This window comes from Branchiostoma lanceolatum, chromosome 12 (assembly GCF_035083965.1).
Source record: "Branchiostoma lanceolatum isolate klBraLanc5 chromosome 12, klBraLanc5.hap2, whole genome shotgun sequence".
In the NCBI taxonomy this organism is placed as follows: domain Eukaryota; kingdom Metazoa; phylum Chordata; class Leptocardii; order Amphioxiformes; family Branchiostomatidae; genus Branchiostoma; species Branchiostoma lanceolatum.
In genome coordinates, this window is record NC_089733.1 from 10,203,363 (window position 1) to 10,219,765 (window position 16,403).

Here is a 16,403-nt window from a genome sequence, read left to right on the forward strand (position 1 = left end):
TGTCCAACACAGAGTGCCCTCTTGTAACCTCCAGGAGTTGGCATTCCGTTTCAACCGGGGTTAGTTTGTACGTGTCCGGAATGAATAAATGGAATTACGAATGCATATAACGTTAGGTGAATGTGTGCTGATCGGTTGACATAAATAAGCTTCATTACAGCAACATATTAACTCGAATGACATGTTCATGAAGCCCCTGGCAACTCCCCCTGGAACTGGGCTAATTTTATTCTCCAAGCAGAGGTTTTGGTCGGCTGGCTGGGGTAGTAGTGGCCGGGGTTTTTTAACATTACGGGAGGCGATGGTTACGGGAGGTGATGTTAACCCCCCCAACCCCCCCGGCCGCTACTACCCCAGCCAGCCGACCAAAACCTCTGCTTGGAGAATAGGCTAATTTGGCGGTAGAGAGAAAATGGAGTGTTCGCGGTGGTTATATAACGTTAACGTTTTAAGTTCACGTTCGAAACAATTGTAATCGACAACTTTTATTGTACATTCATACCCTATCGGGCTAAGTACAGGCATATTCATAAATTCGTGGTAAAGTATACATATAATGACACTAACAGGACTCCTAATACTAATATAAAACATGGGCTCTACATAGTAGACAAGGGGTAGGAGGGGGGAAAATCGCGGTGCTTTTACGTTCGCGGCGAAAACTGCGAACATAAAACCACCGCGAACATTTCTGTATTTACAGTACTAGGAACTAGACCATATGTTACCGCACAGATAATGCTGGCTACGACCAGAATAAAGGATACATCCAAAAAATAGTATACAATCTCAGACTCCTACATTCACAACAAAAACAACAAAAGCTACAGTAGGAAATTTCAGCAGGTTTATTTGCTGAAGATGGATATTATGAGGTAACGTTACAGCAAAATTGACTAAATGGACCACGGTAGCATTTTTAATTCTACATGCATTCGTGTGGCTATGACACATTCTATGGTTTTGCATCCGGTCCACGTGACTAGTCAGCAGAATGTGACCCGTGCAAAATTATTGGCAGGATCTTTGTCAGGAAAATTAATGTTACAAGCACTGTCAGCATCGAGTCATCCTCTCGTCATCATTTAGAATAAGCAGCAAAAGTAGTATTGTTCGTCTGTTATTACCTTTTAAAAGTCAATTGGAGAGCCAAAAATAACAGGAATAAATGAACTTCTCTTTTGCTTTTGAAAATGTAACCGCTGTATTTTCTAACTGTTGGAATAAATGCTATTAGAACCAGACCAAAAAAATACATAAACTAGAGTTCCACGAACACATTATCTTTGCCAAATAATCAAAGCTTATTATGGAGAGTGATTGATATATACGTGCTTATCACCCCCTGCAAATTTGATCATGCACCATACCATTTGGGAGTTATGATGGGGCGAATGAGTCCAGTCTAGATGGGGTTAAAAATCATTTAGTATATGTGTAGAGTGTGCTGATACAAATGTATATGTTATAACTGGTCATGAAAAAATATGAGTATGTTGATATTATATGGACCACAAAGGTTCGATATTGGAGTGTTGTAAGTTGAAAGTGATGATGAAATGGTACAGTCAATATATATGAATAGAATCAATCTTTATTCCATATCATACACATTTTGAAAGACATGTACATGTGACTTTTCCGCACCTAGCAGTGGTGCAGTTTTGGTACAGTGTACTCTCCAAGCAGAGGAGTGGGTCTGGCTGGTTTTTGACGTGTTTTTAGGTGTTTTTGTCAGGCTTTCTATTTTGTCCCCTTTTCATTATAACGCCAATCGTGGTGAACAAAAAATGCCTAAACCGAACGCGTTAAAAACCAGCAGGACCCACACCTCTGCTTGGAGGATAGTTTATTTATTTGACCTACATGTACGTTTATGCAAGGCCATCTGGTTACATGACCTGACAGTCCCATGTCCGATTATGAAATGCAGTGGGTTAACAAACTTTCCTTTCTAATTATGCAAATTAGCTCCTGATTTGCATAATTAGTCATTGATTATGTAAAGCACCATCTGAGCTCTGTAAATACCAAATATCACGACGATCTGTCGACCCCTTCTCAAGTTATTCATGTCCGAATGTCAAAACAAAAACACCCACTGCAGTTCTTAACAAGCCGCTAGGGGGCCCAAATATACAGAACTTACTTTCTGTGGCATGAACTATCTACCACACAAAAATCATGACCATAGCACTTTCAGAAAATATGCCTCCAAATTTTGAGGCTCTGTTGCAGTACCTTAGGTGCCCGCTAGAAGGCCCATTATCGAACTTGACCTTCCTTTCTGTAAACCCTACCCATCCACTAGATATCATACAGATCCATCAACAGCTTCTTGAGTTATGCTGGCGACATACAAATACACATCCACACAAGCCCGCTGCAGTACCGACGGAAAATACAAGGGGAACCATTTTTGAACTTGACCTCCGTTTTCACAACATCTACACACCTGCAAAAAATCATGAAGATCCATCAACGTTTCCGTCACTTTTTTTGCCTACATACAAACACAAAAAAATTCAAAGTCTGATGCAGTACTGTTGAAAAACGCAAGGTGAACCATTTTCGAACTTGACCTTCCTTTGCACAACCACTACACATCTACCGAAAATCATAAAGATTCATTGAAGCTTTCTTGAGTTATGCTCCTGACATACATTCAGACCCACCCAACAGATTTTTCAACCGAAAACATAATCTTCTCCGAGTACAAGTACTCGGCGAAGATAATAACATAGAATAAACAAACATTTACGTCATTAAATAATTGTAACAAATACACGTAGAATTGCAAGCGCATATTTACAGAAACACAGCAAGATCCACCACCAAAGTCTAATAAAATCTAGATATATTAGATATCAACTCTAGAGACGTTTACATGTACTGTCGTGCATCTAAGAAAACCATAACTGTCTTAGCGCTATTGATATAAAATATTATGATTTTTGGTGCTTCCATCGATGTTGGTTTTCTCCATTGCAGGCTCCACGTTAATCGCCGGAGGTCGCTGCTTCCTGGAGCAGAAGCGGCCAAGTTTCAGTCCCAGGTACTCGGCCACTTCCAGAATCGTCATGACGCTGGCACCAATGAACAGGCCCATCATGCCGCCCATGTTACCTGGGCAACACACAAAACAAACAAACAAACCGCGTCACATCCAATCAAAATAAGCTGCACGTCATGAGGAGACAGACCAACCGATGACGAGCTTTATCGTAAGTTGTGACAGAAGGATCATGGGACTTCTGAATGTACTATTTCAATCAATCAATCAATCGATCAACCAATCAATCAAAAGGATGATAACTTTTGCAATATGAAGTCTTGGTCAAGCTAAGTTAAAGATGAATCCATGTTAAAGATAAAGTGTACTGGAGACAAAAGAAGCAGACAAAAATATGGTTTAATCTGCGCATGCGCAGCAATATGCACTGTGGGGAATATGTTGGGTTAAAGTCCCTAACTCGTAACATTTCATGGGTTGAAATCCCTGAGTTGTTAACAGTCTCAACAAGGTATAAACATGTCCAGACGTGTTTCGTTTATGTGTCGTGGATCTTGAATCTTCGACGTATTACACACGATGCATCACGAGCTGCGCATACGCAGTTGGAACCAGGAACAGGCTTATCATCAATATCCCATACATACTTGCCAGCTGTCCCGAGTCGACCGCTTTCAGCTGTGAAATCTTCTGGTAGTTCAGAGCGTCGTAGTAGATGTCGAGTATAACACCGTTTTCTCTGAAATACAGAACGGATTCTTTATTTCTAATTCGGAGGAATAAGGCCCACTTTCCAAACTTCGACTATTGGGACCATTGAATTCATAATTGGAATATGATACATATCGTCTGACTTAAAAGACACTAAAACGTTGACAAAAAGTCGTTCCTTTTCATTGAATTCGTTGAGAGATTTGTCAAGTCACTCAGTGGTTGCAGCCTCTTTGTGTATGTTAGTCTTCGTAGTCTGACACTTGATTAACCAAGGCGTATGCTTCTTATTCCAACATTGCAAAAAGGTATTTCCCCGGCCATGTTAGACTTGGTGAGAGTTCGGCTGCAAGAGTTGTACCAAAACGAGGCCAGCTTGTTGCATTTTGGGGTTCGACGGTATGGCGTCATCTACCAAAGTCAAAAACTCAAATATAAAGAGATTCAATCAATCAATTTTTCTAACCATTCGACCAATCATATCCGCAAGCATCAACGCTGATGCATGTCAGCTGTAGACATCTCTCTCAAGAAAGTTCATTTTTCGGGCACAGGACCTCCGTTTGGCTCAGGTGACCCCTAGCTCTTTAAGTGGGTGGAAGACTTTGTCACTCCCTGTGACTCACATCTTCTTCTGCATAGAACTGTTGGTGACTAGTTTTATCAATAAGACTCTAGCATTAGCACAATGCATAGATGATAACGTGATAACAATGACAACTCACTTGATGTAGTCCGGAGTTAGGTTGAACGCAGAGTTGTAGCTCTTCTTAGTGAGTCTGTTGGGATATCCCGCATACGTCACGGCCGCGCCATATTTGGTCATGGTGCAGGGGATGGGACAGTCGCACCTCAGCTCACCGGCAACCAGCCGGTCTAGAGAGGTAGGATGGAGATAATTTTACGTCGTTGAAAGTTAGACATCCAGGTAATGAGATGAGCAAGAAAACAGTTATTTAAAGGAGTCCTAAACCCCAGAGGGGGGAGTTATTTTCCAATGGATGGTAATTTTAGGAAGTAGGAATGGATATTTTTTACAGTATACGATAAAGTACCCACTAGCCCCGTGCGCATCCAAAAGCATTCAGTATTCTACCAAATTCCACAAGTGACGCACAGCCTATGTGTTTTTTACAATGTGCCTGACAATGCCTGACAAAAGTTAGATTACAAAAAAAATGCCAGGGTGGTTAAGAAAAACTCGTCTTGCTATGTGTTCTTTTATATCTTATTAACAATTGGCCTTCTTATTGTGCTTAACCACCCTCATTTACGCCGAAAATATCCACGTTTAAAAATGTATGTTTACGCATAGGGAATACACTGGTAGGGTCTGCAGGGGTTTAGTGAGTATTATATTGTTTTAAAAAACTCATCTTGTGTAATTCACCACAAGCGGAATTCTGAAAGTCGGCTGATTATGTATTGATTGATACATAATCTAGTGGAAATGCACCACCTTCTGGAGTTTAGGACTCCTTTAAACAACTGGATAGATTTTGGAAACGGTCAGACGTTTCAGGGAGCAACCACTACCCTTTGTCAGTGACTGGATAAGATTTTAAATCTCCAGGTGATCGATACAGTACTAAACGTCCAGACACAGAGAAGAGGTTGTGGATGCTACTTGGAACGTCTGATGGTTTCCATATCTATCCAGTTGCTCATCATAATTAAGTAACTGTTTTCATGCGATGGAGACGTATTTCAAACTGGTGTACTGTAGAAGGTTACCCTGGTAACTTTGCCACGCCATAAAATGACGTACAAACAATCAAACAAATGTATAATGCAGATCCGTTGTAACATTCTGGTGTTTTGAAAATGATGTAAAAATTACTTACTCAGAACTTGGTTGACACACTGGAAGATCGTTTGTGGATCGCAAGGTGGCGATGTACCTGTGAAGTTTTGAGGGGAAAGGTGTTTGAGTCGGGCCACCGTACGTAAATTTGATAGATGACATCCGCTGCAGACTCCAAATCCAATTCGAGAGGGCGCAAAAAACAAGAGGGGCCGAAGAAAATAAGGTGCCTTAATTTTCAAAATAGAGACCATACGTTGTAACAAGATCAAGAATTGACGCGGTACCAAATCCAACACGTGTTGAAGTGAAGGAAGTTGAATGAAGTGTAGAAAGTGACCCTGGTGTGATAGATATTGCCTAGAATCACTACAATACAACAAAGTATGCATATATATGTAGAAGGGAGTGAAGCCAGCGATCTATGATTGCCTTGTTTCTAATTGACTGTACTCTAGCTTGCGACGTTAGGTGACTGTACTCTAGCTTGTGACGTTAGGTGACTGTACTCTAGCTTGTGACGTTAGGTGACTGTACTCTAGCTTGTGACGCTAGCTGACTGTATTCTAGCTTGTGACGTTAGATGACTGTACTCTAGCTTATGACGTTGGGTGACTGTACTCTAGCTTGTGATGTTAGATGACTGTACTCTAGCTTATGACGTTAGCTGACTGTACTCTAGCTTGTGACGTTAGCTGACTGTACTCTAGTTTGTGACGCTAGCTGACTGTACTCTATCTTGTGATGTTAGGTGACTGTACTATAGCTTGTGATGTTAGATGACTGTACTCTAGCTTATGACGTTAACTGACTGTACTCTAGCTTGTGACGTTAGCTGACTGTACTCTAGCTTGTGATGTTAGGTGACTGTACTGTAGCCTGTGACGTTAGGTGGCTGTACTCTAGCTTGTGACGTTAGGTGACTGTACTCTAGCGTGTGACGATAGTGACTGTACTCTAGCTTGTGACGTTAGGTGACTGTACTCTAGCTTGTGACGTTAGGTGACTGTACTCTAGCTTGTGACGTTAGGAATGCGTCCAGGGTGGCTTGGGGTCGGTACCGTCCCCTGTCAAGATGCCCGTCACGTTTCTAATAGGCTGCCAGAGTGGGATCTGTCTACTCATGCTGGGTTAGACAAGGACTCTTCAGTATACGTCCAGTGCGATAAAATGGGTAGAGGCGGTTTCAAGTCGGTACTGCCCCCCACCCGTCCACATGCTTGTCACGTGCCAATTACTTTCTTGTCGTACATGGTAGAAAGGACGGGGCGGACTGGATAGAATTCAGGGTTAGGCTAGCACTCTTTAAAATTAAGCTCATGTGCGGGGAAACGGTAAATGTAGCTTTAAGTCGATACCGTCACCCGGCCGTCCATATGCTTGCCATGTGTTGAATACTAATACTGTCTCCGTACCTGGCAGGAAGTAGCAAGTGCACTTGCTAGTAATGCATGCTGGATTAAGGGTGTAATAGGTAAAGGTGTATTTAAGTTGGCACCGTACGGTGTACACTGGTACATGAGTTTTGTGTTTTACCTGGTAGGAAGTACGGAGTGCACTGGCACGCCTGTTCCACGTGACGGGAACGACACTCCAGCTGGCAGGCCGGGAGGCTGTACGTGTCGTAATGCGTCAGCTGCAGGTCCGCGCACCTCCCCCAGGGGGGCTCGTGGTTAAGGTACTGGAATAGCCAATCAACCAATCAATCAATCAATTAGTTCTTTAATCAATCAATCAATCGGGACATCGATCGGTCGCTCAATAAAGTATCTAATCAATCAATAAATAATTCGATCAATCAATTGCTGAGGAAGAATCTGTGGACTCGTGGTTTAACACCGAAATAATCGATAAATCAATCAATATCAATAGGTGACGTCATGACTAACCTGTGTCTGTCTGACGGTTTCTTTGTGAAATAATGATGTCATGACTAATCTGCGTACGTCTGACGATGTAACTGTTTGAAAGTGACGTCATGACTAAGCTGTGTCTGTTTATTTATTTATCAATCTTTAGGGTGGTCCCTTCAGTTAACATTGTAACTGATTTCCAAGTGAACCCTGTTTGAAAGTGACGTCTTGACTTACTAGTGTCTGTTCGACGGTTTTTCTGTGAAATAATGATGTAATGACTAATCTGCGTAGGTCTGATGGCCTGGCTGTTTGGAAGTGACGTCATGACTAACCTGTGTCTGTTTGAAAGTGACGTCGTGACTGGCCTGTGTCTGTTGAAAGTGACGTCATGACAAACTTGTGTCTGTTGAAAAGTGACGTTATGACTAACCTATGTCTGTTTGACGGCCTGGTTGGGAGACAGTGACGTCATGACTGACCTGTGTCTGTTTGACGGCCATGAAGGCGTGGTTTCCCGGCGCAAGCGCGACGGCCTGGCTGTCCATCACGGGCGGCTCCGCCTGGTCGTGGAGAAGGATCCGGATGCCAATCTCGCCGTGACCTCCCACCAGGGAGGACTCCGTGGAGTAGTGCTGGGGAGGGAAAACTTTTCTTTCAGACATCTTTGTCTGTTGTTGAAGGTGACATAGTGAGACGGTCCCCGAAACTTAAGCTAGTTGATACCTGTCTTTGTTTGTTTGATTGATTGTTTCGCATAAGTGGTAAACTGCCTTTAGGGTAACACATCAGTTTTGTATAGTTTTGTACAAGCTACGTTAGATCGGACTGTAAAGTTTGATCCACTCAAACCGGGAAGGATTCCCATTCTCACCTAAGGTAGGTACTCAATTTTACCTGAGGAGTGAAGAAATAGATGTAAGGTGCTTTTCCCAAGGGGCCTGCTAGGGATTCAAACTCAAAACCGCCAACAACTCTACCCATAAGGACCACCTTGCAACATTTTCAGTCGTCTTCAAGCGTTACGCCTTTAAGAATGCTGATCAAAAGGCATCAAAGGAGAAGAAACATTAAATGAAACGGCATATTCCCCTCCTTATCCGCCTTCGTTAGGATAATAAGTTAGTCGAACTCTAGCTTGTGACGTTAGCAATGTGTAGAAGGGGATTCGAAGTTGGTACAATCCCCCTATCGTTCAGAGGCCAAAATTGTGTTTGCCCTTTCAGGGTCCCTTCTGTAGAGCAATGCTGGGGGGGGGGGGGGCATTTTATCTGGAAATCTATATGTGAGGTGCAATGTGAAATGTGTTAGAAATGGTTTAAAGTCGATCGTCGATGGATACATATGACCCTCGAATACTTCACAAACCAACAAACGCTGGTAAAACAAAGTTCATTTTAATTATTTGCTAAGGGCACAGACTTGGGGTCTGTTAGGGATTTGAAGACAGAGCATTTAGATTCTAACTCAACAACCATACCAGACCACCTTGCCACATTTGATATTTGAACGGAGGAAAGAATCGGATTAAAACGTACGTCCATGAGGTCGAGAATCACATGCAGCCCGTTGCTGCTCGGGAATCCAGTCCCTTCTGCCGTCTGCTTGAACGGACTGCTCCGGTCGCCGTTAAACGTGTAGCAGTTCCCGAAGACGCTGAACGAATGTGTGAAGTTCTGCGGGAGAAAACAACGAACAAAACCACTACTAATGGATCAGCCCCTTACTGCTTGTACAAGGAGGTAGGCAGCCGCATTGAACATCTTGAACACCATGCTGATCATGATCACCCTCTTCATGACCTTGTGCCCCCACAACGATCGACAGCCGCAGGCAGACAGTTGATTTGATTTGAATTGATTTAATCATTTGGCTGGAAAAGTACAGCCAGGGCTACCCAACTAGCCGAAGGCCTTACAAAGGGTTAGCCCTGGGAACAATATTCAAAATCCAACTAGTACAAACTTTCACAAAGCACGTCAAAACACACCTGAAGATCATACCGAAAGCTAGGACTGAACGGCTGAAAAGGTCTTTCTTACATTGTGCCGTGAGACTCTATAATGATTCAGTTGCTTAGGTCTCTTACTAGCACAATCTCCGGCAGTCCTGTTTAATTCGAGAAATGTATATAATTTTGTGTCTTGATATCTTTAATAACCAATCGTAACAAAACAAACTGTACAGAACTCAGGGAGGCACAAGCCATTTCCTGCGCATATCAGCTTGTCCTTCGAATAAATAAATAGATACTAAATACTAAATATATCTGTGTGGCCGGGCCACATGTACAGTGCAACAGACACGGAGAAAGGTACCGCGCCCTATGCAGCGAAAAGTGTTGAAAGGATTTTAACTGAACTCTGATTTACAAGAAAGTTTATCTGAAAGGATCGAGAGCAAATAAGCAAAGTTTAACACAAACCATCGAGTTGCATAGTTGCCCCTTGAAGGCACACCAGACCATCCTTGGATAGTTCATGTCGAACCCTCTCCGTCTGATGATGTCTGCTACATTAAAATCCTTGTGAAGGGAAGAAAATACATGATGTTTAATTGCATTTATAAGGGGAATAACGTGAATTGAACCATCGAGCTTCCGAATGCAAAGGCAAACACCCCCGGGGGGGGGGGGGTCATCGGTTAAGCCCAGGTTACACGTGGCCGATCATGGCCTCCCGACCACTCCCAACCTTATCCCAACCATGGTTGGCCCGATTAGGAGCGAGGTCGACTGTGGTTGGTAGCTGGTCGTCGCGGTTGGTTACTAACTAGTCGGCTGTGAACGAGAGGTCTAGAATGGGTTGGCTGGTGGTTGGCTGGTACTTGGGAGTAAGTCAGTAGTGGTCGGGGTGCTTTCGGGAATCAACTTTGACTCCCAACCACACCACAACCACTGCTATCTTACTCCCATCTTGTTCCCAACCTACCTTTGACTTACCCCAGATCCTTAGATGAATCTCTGCTAACTCCATACCAACCGAGGTGACTACTGCTAAAACGTGTGACATCCACCCCCGGTCTCCATAAGACCGGCACACAACACAAAGCACAGAAGAAACCTAGAAGCCACATTGAAGCTAACTAATTTGATCTCTCGGTGATGTTAACAACATTTAAAAATCGCCAGTCGTGCCCATTTTGATTTGTGAGAGGGTTGGCAATTTGTTGGGAATCGGCCAGGAGGGACTCTGAAGTCTGCAGGTAGAGGTCGGGATGGTTGGGAGTAGGCTAAAAAGCTTTCGGGGCTCGGTCGGGAGTAAGTCGCCATGTACTGTTAGGGAAATGTTTGGGACATGGTTATCCCTAAAAGATAGGCGTGGCCTAAAACTGGTCAGACTGCTCCTAACCTATCCCCAACTTTGAATGGCTAGTAGACGGGGGTAAGGTCGTGGGGAGATCCTGAATGTGTCACAGGGGGGTTTATGAGAGAAGTAATGGTGGTGCTAACCGTGCTGGGAGTAGTAGGTGTGTTCGTGGAGTTTCCCGTACTGTTGACAGTGGGCAGGTCGAGCCAAGCCCGCAGCTCGGTTTCGTCCATAGAGTTGCCGTACAGCATGGGGGAGAGATACTCCATCTCAGCTATGGTCGCTTTGTCCAAATCAACTCTGCAGTATAGGACGGGCATCTAGTCAGAGGCACACACACGCAAGCAAGTAAGTACATACACACACATTGACACACACAAACACACACATACACACACGAACGTGTACACACACACACAGAGACACACACACACTCGTACACACATACACATAAACTCACACACTCACACACGCGCGCACACAAACACACACACACACACACACATACATACATACATGCATACACACGAACGCGCACACACGGTGACACACATAGCCACGAAAGTTAGAAAAAAACTAGACATGGTGAAAGTGACAAAAATGGCAAAAAGTTGTCGCGGTGATTCCACCTGTTGTAGTTACAAATGCTGACTGCCGGGAAGGTGATCTCATCGGCAAACTCTAGCGTCATGTCCGTGATGGTGTGGTATTTGAAGTAGTCCTGAAGCCTGGAGCAGAAATTAAAAAAAATAAGTTTGGGTATTCATACATCATTTGTAAAAACAGACGGAGTGCATATGGAACACTTACATAGTAGGCGGACATGTACATGGTGATGAACGTGTAGGCAAACACTTACATAATGATGAACATGCATGTAGGCAAACACTTGTATAGTGATGAACATGTAGGCGAATACTTACATAGTGCTGAACATGTAGGCGAACACTTACATAGTGATGAACATGTAGGCGAACACTTACATAGTGATGAACATGTAGGGGAACACTTACATACTGCTGATCATGTAGGCAAACACTTATATAGTGGTGAACATGTAGGCGAACACTTACATAGTGATGAACATGTTGGGGAATACTTACATAGTGATGAACATGTAGGCGGACATGTACATAGTGATGAACATGTAGGCGAACACTTACATAGTGATGAACATGTAGGCGAACACTTACATAGTGATGAACATGTAGGGGAACACTTACATACTGCTGATCATGTAGGCAAACACTTATATAGTGGTGAACATGTAGGCGAACACTTACATATTGCTGAACATGTTGGGGAATACTTACATAGTGATGAACATGTAGGCGGACATGTACATAGTGATGAACATGTAGGCGAACACTTACATAGTGCTGAACATGTAGGGGAACACTTACATAGTGCTGAACATGTAGGGGAACACTTACATAGTGCTGATCATGTAGGCAAACACTTATATAGTGGTGAACATGTAGGCGAACACTTACATAGTGATGAACATGTAGGCGGACATGTACATAGTGATGAACATGTAGGCGAACACTTACATAGTGATGAACATGTAGGCGAAGATTTACATAGTGATGAACATGTAGGCGAACACTTATATAGTGATGAACATGTAGGGGAACACTTACATGGTGATGAACACGTAGGCGAACACTTACATCGTGATGAACATGTAGGCGAACACTTACATAATGATGAACACGTAGGCGGACACTTACACAATGATGAACATATGGGCGAACACGTACATGGTGATGAACATGTAGGCGAACACTTACATAGTTCTGAACATGTAGGGGAACACTTACATAGTGCTGAACATGTAGGCAAACACTTACATGGTGATGAACATGTAGGCGAACACTTACATAGTGATGAACATGTAGGCGAAGGCACTGTTGGAAGCCAGGATGGCCAGAATCCACAGGTACCTCAGGAAACGGTTGGGAGCTACCATAGCCTGAGGACAGAGTTCGCCATCTTGTTATTCGTTTTGTATATTTCAGGTCCTTTCCACGTATCACAATTCCCGTATGTTATCGCTCCTTTGGAGGAACCCCTCCCATGTCAGACTCCAGGCTTTCCTCTGTCTAGCGGTTCTTGGCCATGCAGGGCCCAGGTGTTTTTTCACGTAACCATGTCTAAATCAGTTTGCATATAGCCTTGTCTTTTTTAACAATGTATGTAATCATATGTGCGTTTTAGTGTAATTTTGGTGGTTGGTGGTGGCACTTGTGATACGCTTCTTTTTAAGTTGCATAAGTGACATTACGCTTTTACCTCGTTCTTGTGCGTTATTTTGTACGTGCGTGTTTCATCGCTAAAACAAAATACACGAAATGAAACCTCACCCTGTTGAAGCCGTGTAAGGAGGTACTGGAGGCGAAATCCTCCTCCAGGTCCACCGGCACTGTCGTCTCCTCCGCCGGCATGATGACTCGCTGGCACCCGGTCTGAAACGTAACAGACAGAGTAAAGCGTCAAAAGACAGCTGCCATCGCCTAGAGTTTAACCTGACTAAATCACGCCACCAGCGCAGCGCACTGGTTAGTCGGGTAGGGAGTGGTCAACTCAGCAGGTAAATGAACCCAGCACACTTATAAAGAAGTGTAATGGTGACCCTGTGTGCTTTGATGTAAAAGCATTTTTTAGTCGCAGCGAATTTACTATGTTGAATCACCGTTGCAAAAGCGCAAGTATTCGGTTTGCATTCGGTAGGTGGCGAGGTTAAACGCTGGGTCATATCAAAGACTTAGAAAATGGAACATACTTTTTGCATGCCTTGCTAAGAAATTCAGAATTAAAGTGAGCGGTAGCGAAGCCGCATTGCACTATCAGCTACCAGAATGGCATTACGCTTCGACTCTATCATTACGCTTCGTCTTAAGCATTGTGCTTCGACTCACACATTACGCTTCGACTCAAACATTACGCTTCGACTCAAACATTGCGATTTGACTCAAGCGTTACGCTTTGACTCAAACGTTACGCTTAGACTCAAACATTACGCTTTGACTCAAACATTACGCTTCGACTCAAACATTACGCTTTGACTCAAACATTACGCCTTGACTCAAACATTACGCTTCGACTCAAACATTACGCTTTGACTCAAACATTACGCTTCGTCTCAAGCATTACGCTTTGTCTCGAGCATTACGCTTCGACTCAAGCATCACGCTTCGAGCTCAGCCAAAGAGAGAGCATCTTACTTGGAAGTCAAGAGACCGGCAAATCGTTTCTAGCCACCGGTCACGGGAGGTGCGGTAGTGCAAACATGGTGGACAAAGGCGATCACTGGGCCGTGGGATCAGATCGCTCGGGGCTGTAATTGCTACAGGATAAGGTCGCACTTCGTTACATGGACTCTTCAAGCAGAGAAATCGGTCGGAGTTATTTTGTTGGCCTTTGGTGGCCTTTTCTGCGTTTCTTGCGAAAGACCGCCCTAGGAAATCCCGTATCACAAAAAACAGACGTAGAAAAGCAAAATAAGGCCGAAAAAGACCAACAAATTAAGCTAGATCGATTCATCGATCTGCTTGTAGATTACGTTACATTGACGCAGAAGGTCCTGTTGTCCCTGGCGTTTGTGTGCTTGTCAGCACGATGACGTACAAACGTAAGATAGAGTGTTAGGTCACGGCCCCAGGATGCGACTGAATTCCGAGCTTCTTAGTTTGTTACAAACTTTCTTTCTATCCATTGTTTTGTTTATTTTCTTACTATAGGTACCTGAGGTCACACGAAGTGTCTAGCGATTTCTTTCCAACAAGGGCTTTTGACATGCCAAGTGACGGAATGACACAAATGCAATAGAGGTCTTAAATATCACAAAATAAATCCGGCCTTAAATAATACAAAACTTGAAAGTTTTCAACATTATGACAGGCGTTTCTGATGTTTTTCATCAGACATTATCTTTCTCAGTCACCGATGGTAGAAAGTGGATACAATCTGAAACGTCTGAGAATGTATCTAGTTCCTTGGGTCTTCTTTGCATGACATGTTCTACATGTATGTCTAATCGTCATAGACGTAGGTGTCTGGTAACCTGGTAACATAAAAAAAACCTTCGGTTATTGTATTCGCAACTGAAGCTTTAAGGTCCTCAATACGCCCAGATTGGCATACCGAAACCCCAAGGTCCAGTCACGGGACGTGGTACAAAGTTACGCGGCGCGCTGTCGGTGGGCCACGGTTCGCTTACCGACCAAAGCCCGCCGCTTACACCAACCGACACGGCGCTTCCCGATCGAGCAAAATGAAAATACATGCAACCATATCCTCGTCCTCGAAGAAAACAATTTGCGACGAGAATGAAAACGGTTCAACACAGTTTATACAAGTTCAACCCACCGGGAAAATTCCTCTGCCCTTAGAAATAAGTAATCGGTTCGCGTATTGGAAAAGGGACACACGGTAACCGACATGCTGCTTTCCAAGCATGCTGTTCTGGTAGACTACAAATCGCAATCTACCGTTTTCGGAGGCACCTCTCACCGTCCGTCTCTCTTTGAGGGCAACTCCCTAATTGCTGCACCTTTCCGCATCCAACACAGGCAAGTAACAAGAAAACAGATTTTTTCTAACCAGACGGAAATATAAGTTTTACAAAATGTCCTCATGACGAATTAACGTTGGCTTTAAAAAAACTGTTGTTCTGTCTGAGCGATATTTCACGGCTTCAAGTTCTTCACCTTTCTGCATCCAGTAGCGGTAAGTATTGAGCAAACATACATATTTCCGTGTGCGCAAACCACGCTAGTGTTTGAAATATAAGACAGAAGTGTGTGTTACAAACGAGACTAGACTATAACGGATGAAATCGTAAGTTTACAACGATACTTGTCAATGGCGCATGTTAAGCGTGGTGCATAATTACCCAATTAACCAACCAATCAATCAATCTCTCAATTCATCAATCAAATAACATTTCGTCGGTGGAGGAATATAAATTATACAATCCCTTGAATCATTGTTCTGTTTTGGGGCTTATCAAATGATCGAAAAATGATGATCTGAAGGATTTATACCTAGAGGCCCTGTAACACATAGCCAACCGCAGCCCCCGGTTTTCTTCGAAATTATAGCTTCTTTTCAGTTTGCAGTTGCGAACCAACTGAAACTCTACAACAATACAGTGTAGCCATGTTGTCTTCGTTCACCTTTAGTCAAATACAGCTTTTCTCATAACACATTACATGCCGTGATTTAAAGAGTTCGATTGTCAACATGCTTTAGTCTTATGTGTTTCTCCTTATTCAAGCAAGCAATGTACGTCCTATACGTCCGTGTCTGTGGAAACTGAATGGCAAAGATCAGTACCATAACAATATGGAGTCTGGTTGCTAACATAAATAGCTCATTGTCAGCGTAAATAACCCAGCACACTTATCGAGAAGAGTTAGGGTGACCCGGTGTGCTTGGATGAAAACACGAGAGCTCCATAAGACTTACCTAGAAGTAGACTTCTAGATCCTCTCGTACCTAGTGGTGCATAGGGCAGAAAGTTTTTTCCACTAATAACATTACTCTACTAGCTATCGAAAGAAGCGTTATGATTCGTCCTCAGTCTGAGGTTGACTGCTTTACCGTTATTTTTTTTAAGCGTAAAGTCACCACAGGTGATAAGTGAAGAATGTTGTAGCTGTGTTTGTGTAAATTGGAGTCCTTTATTCCCTACCTGTCCGGCACAATAC

At 43.4% G+C, this 16,403-nt stretch overlaps 1 protein-coding gene across 2 annotated transcripts; it reads right to left on the reverse strand.

The window, feature by feature from the left end:
• Positions 1–1,822: 1,822 nt before the first annotated feature.
• Positions 1,823–13,158, reverse strand: LOC136446274 (acid-sensing ion channel 1C-like). Of its 2 annotated transcripts, XM_066444614.1 has the most exons (12): positions 13,056–13,158; positions 12,573–12,664; positions 11,319–11,417; positions 10,833–10,989; positions 9,807–9,905; positions 8,920–9,057; positions 7,864–8,016; positions 7,065–7,209; positions 5,569–5,625; positions 4,450–4,600; positions 3,661–3,752; positions 1,823–3,126 (listed from the first exon to the last, which is right to left on the reverse strand). In XM_066444614.1, exons 1-12 carry the CDS (start codon positions 13,134–13,136, stop codon positions 2,930–2,932), a joined length of 1,461 nt encoding a protein of 486 aa, XP_066300711.1. In that variant the 5' UTR covers positions 13,137–13,158; the 3' UTR covers positions 1,823–2,929. The 2 variants fall into 2 exon arrangements, with proteins under 2 accessions (XP_066300711.1, XP_066300713.1); XM_066444616.1 differs by lacking the exons at positions 12,573–12,664; positions 13,056–13,158 and adding an exon at positions 12,453–12,469.
• Positions 13,159–16,403: the final 3,245 nt, after the last annotated feature.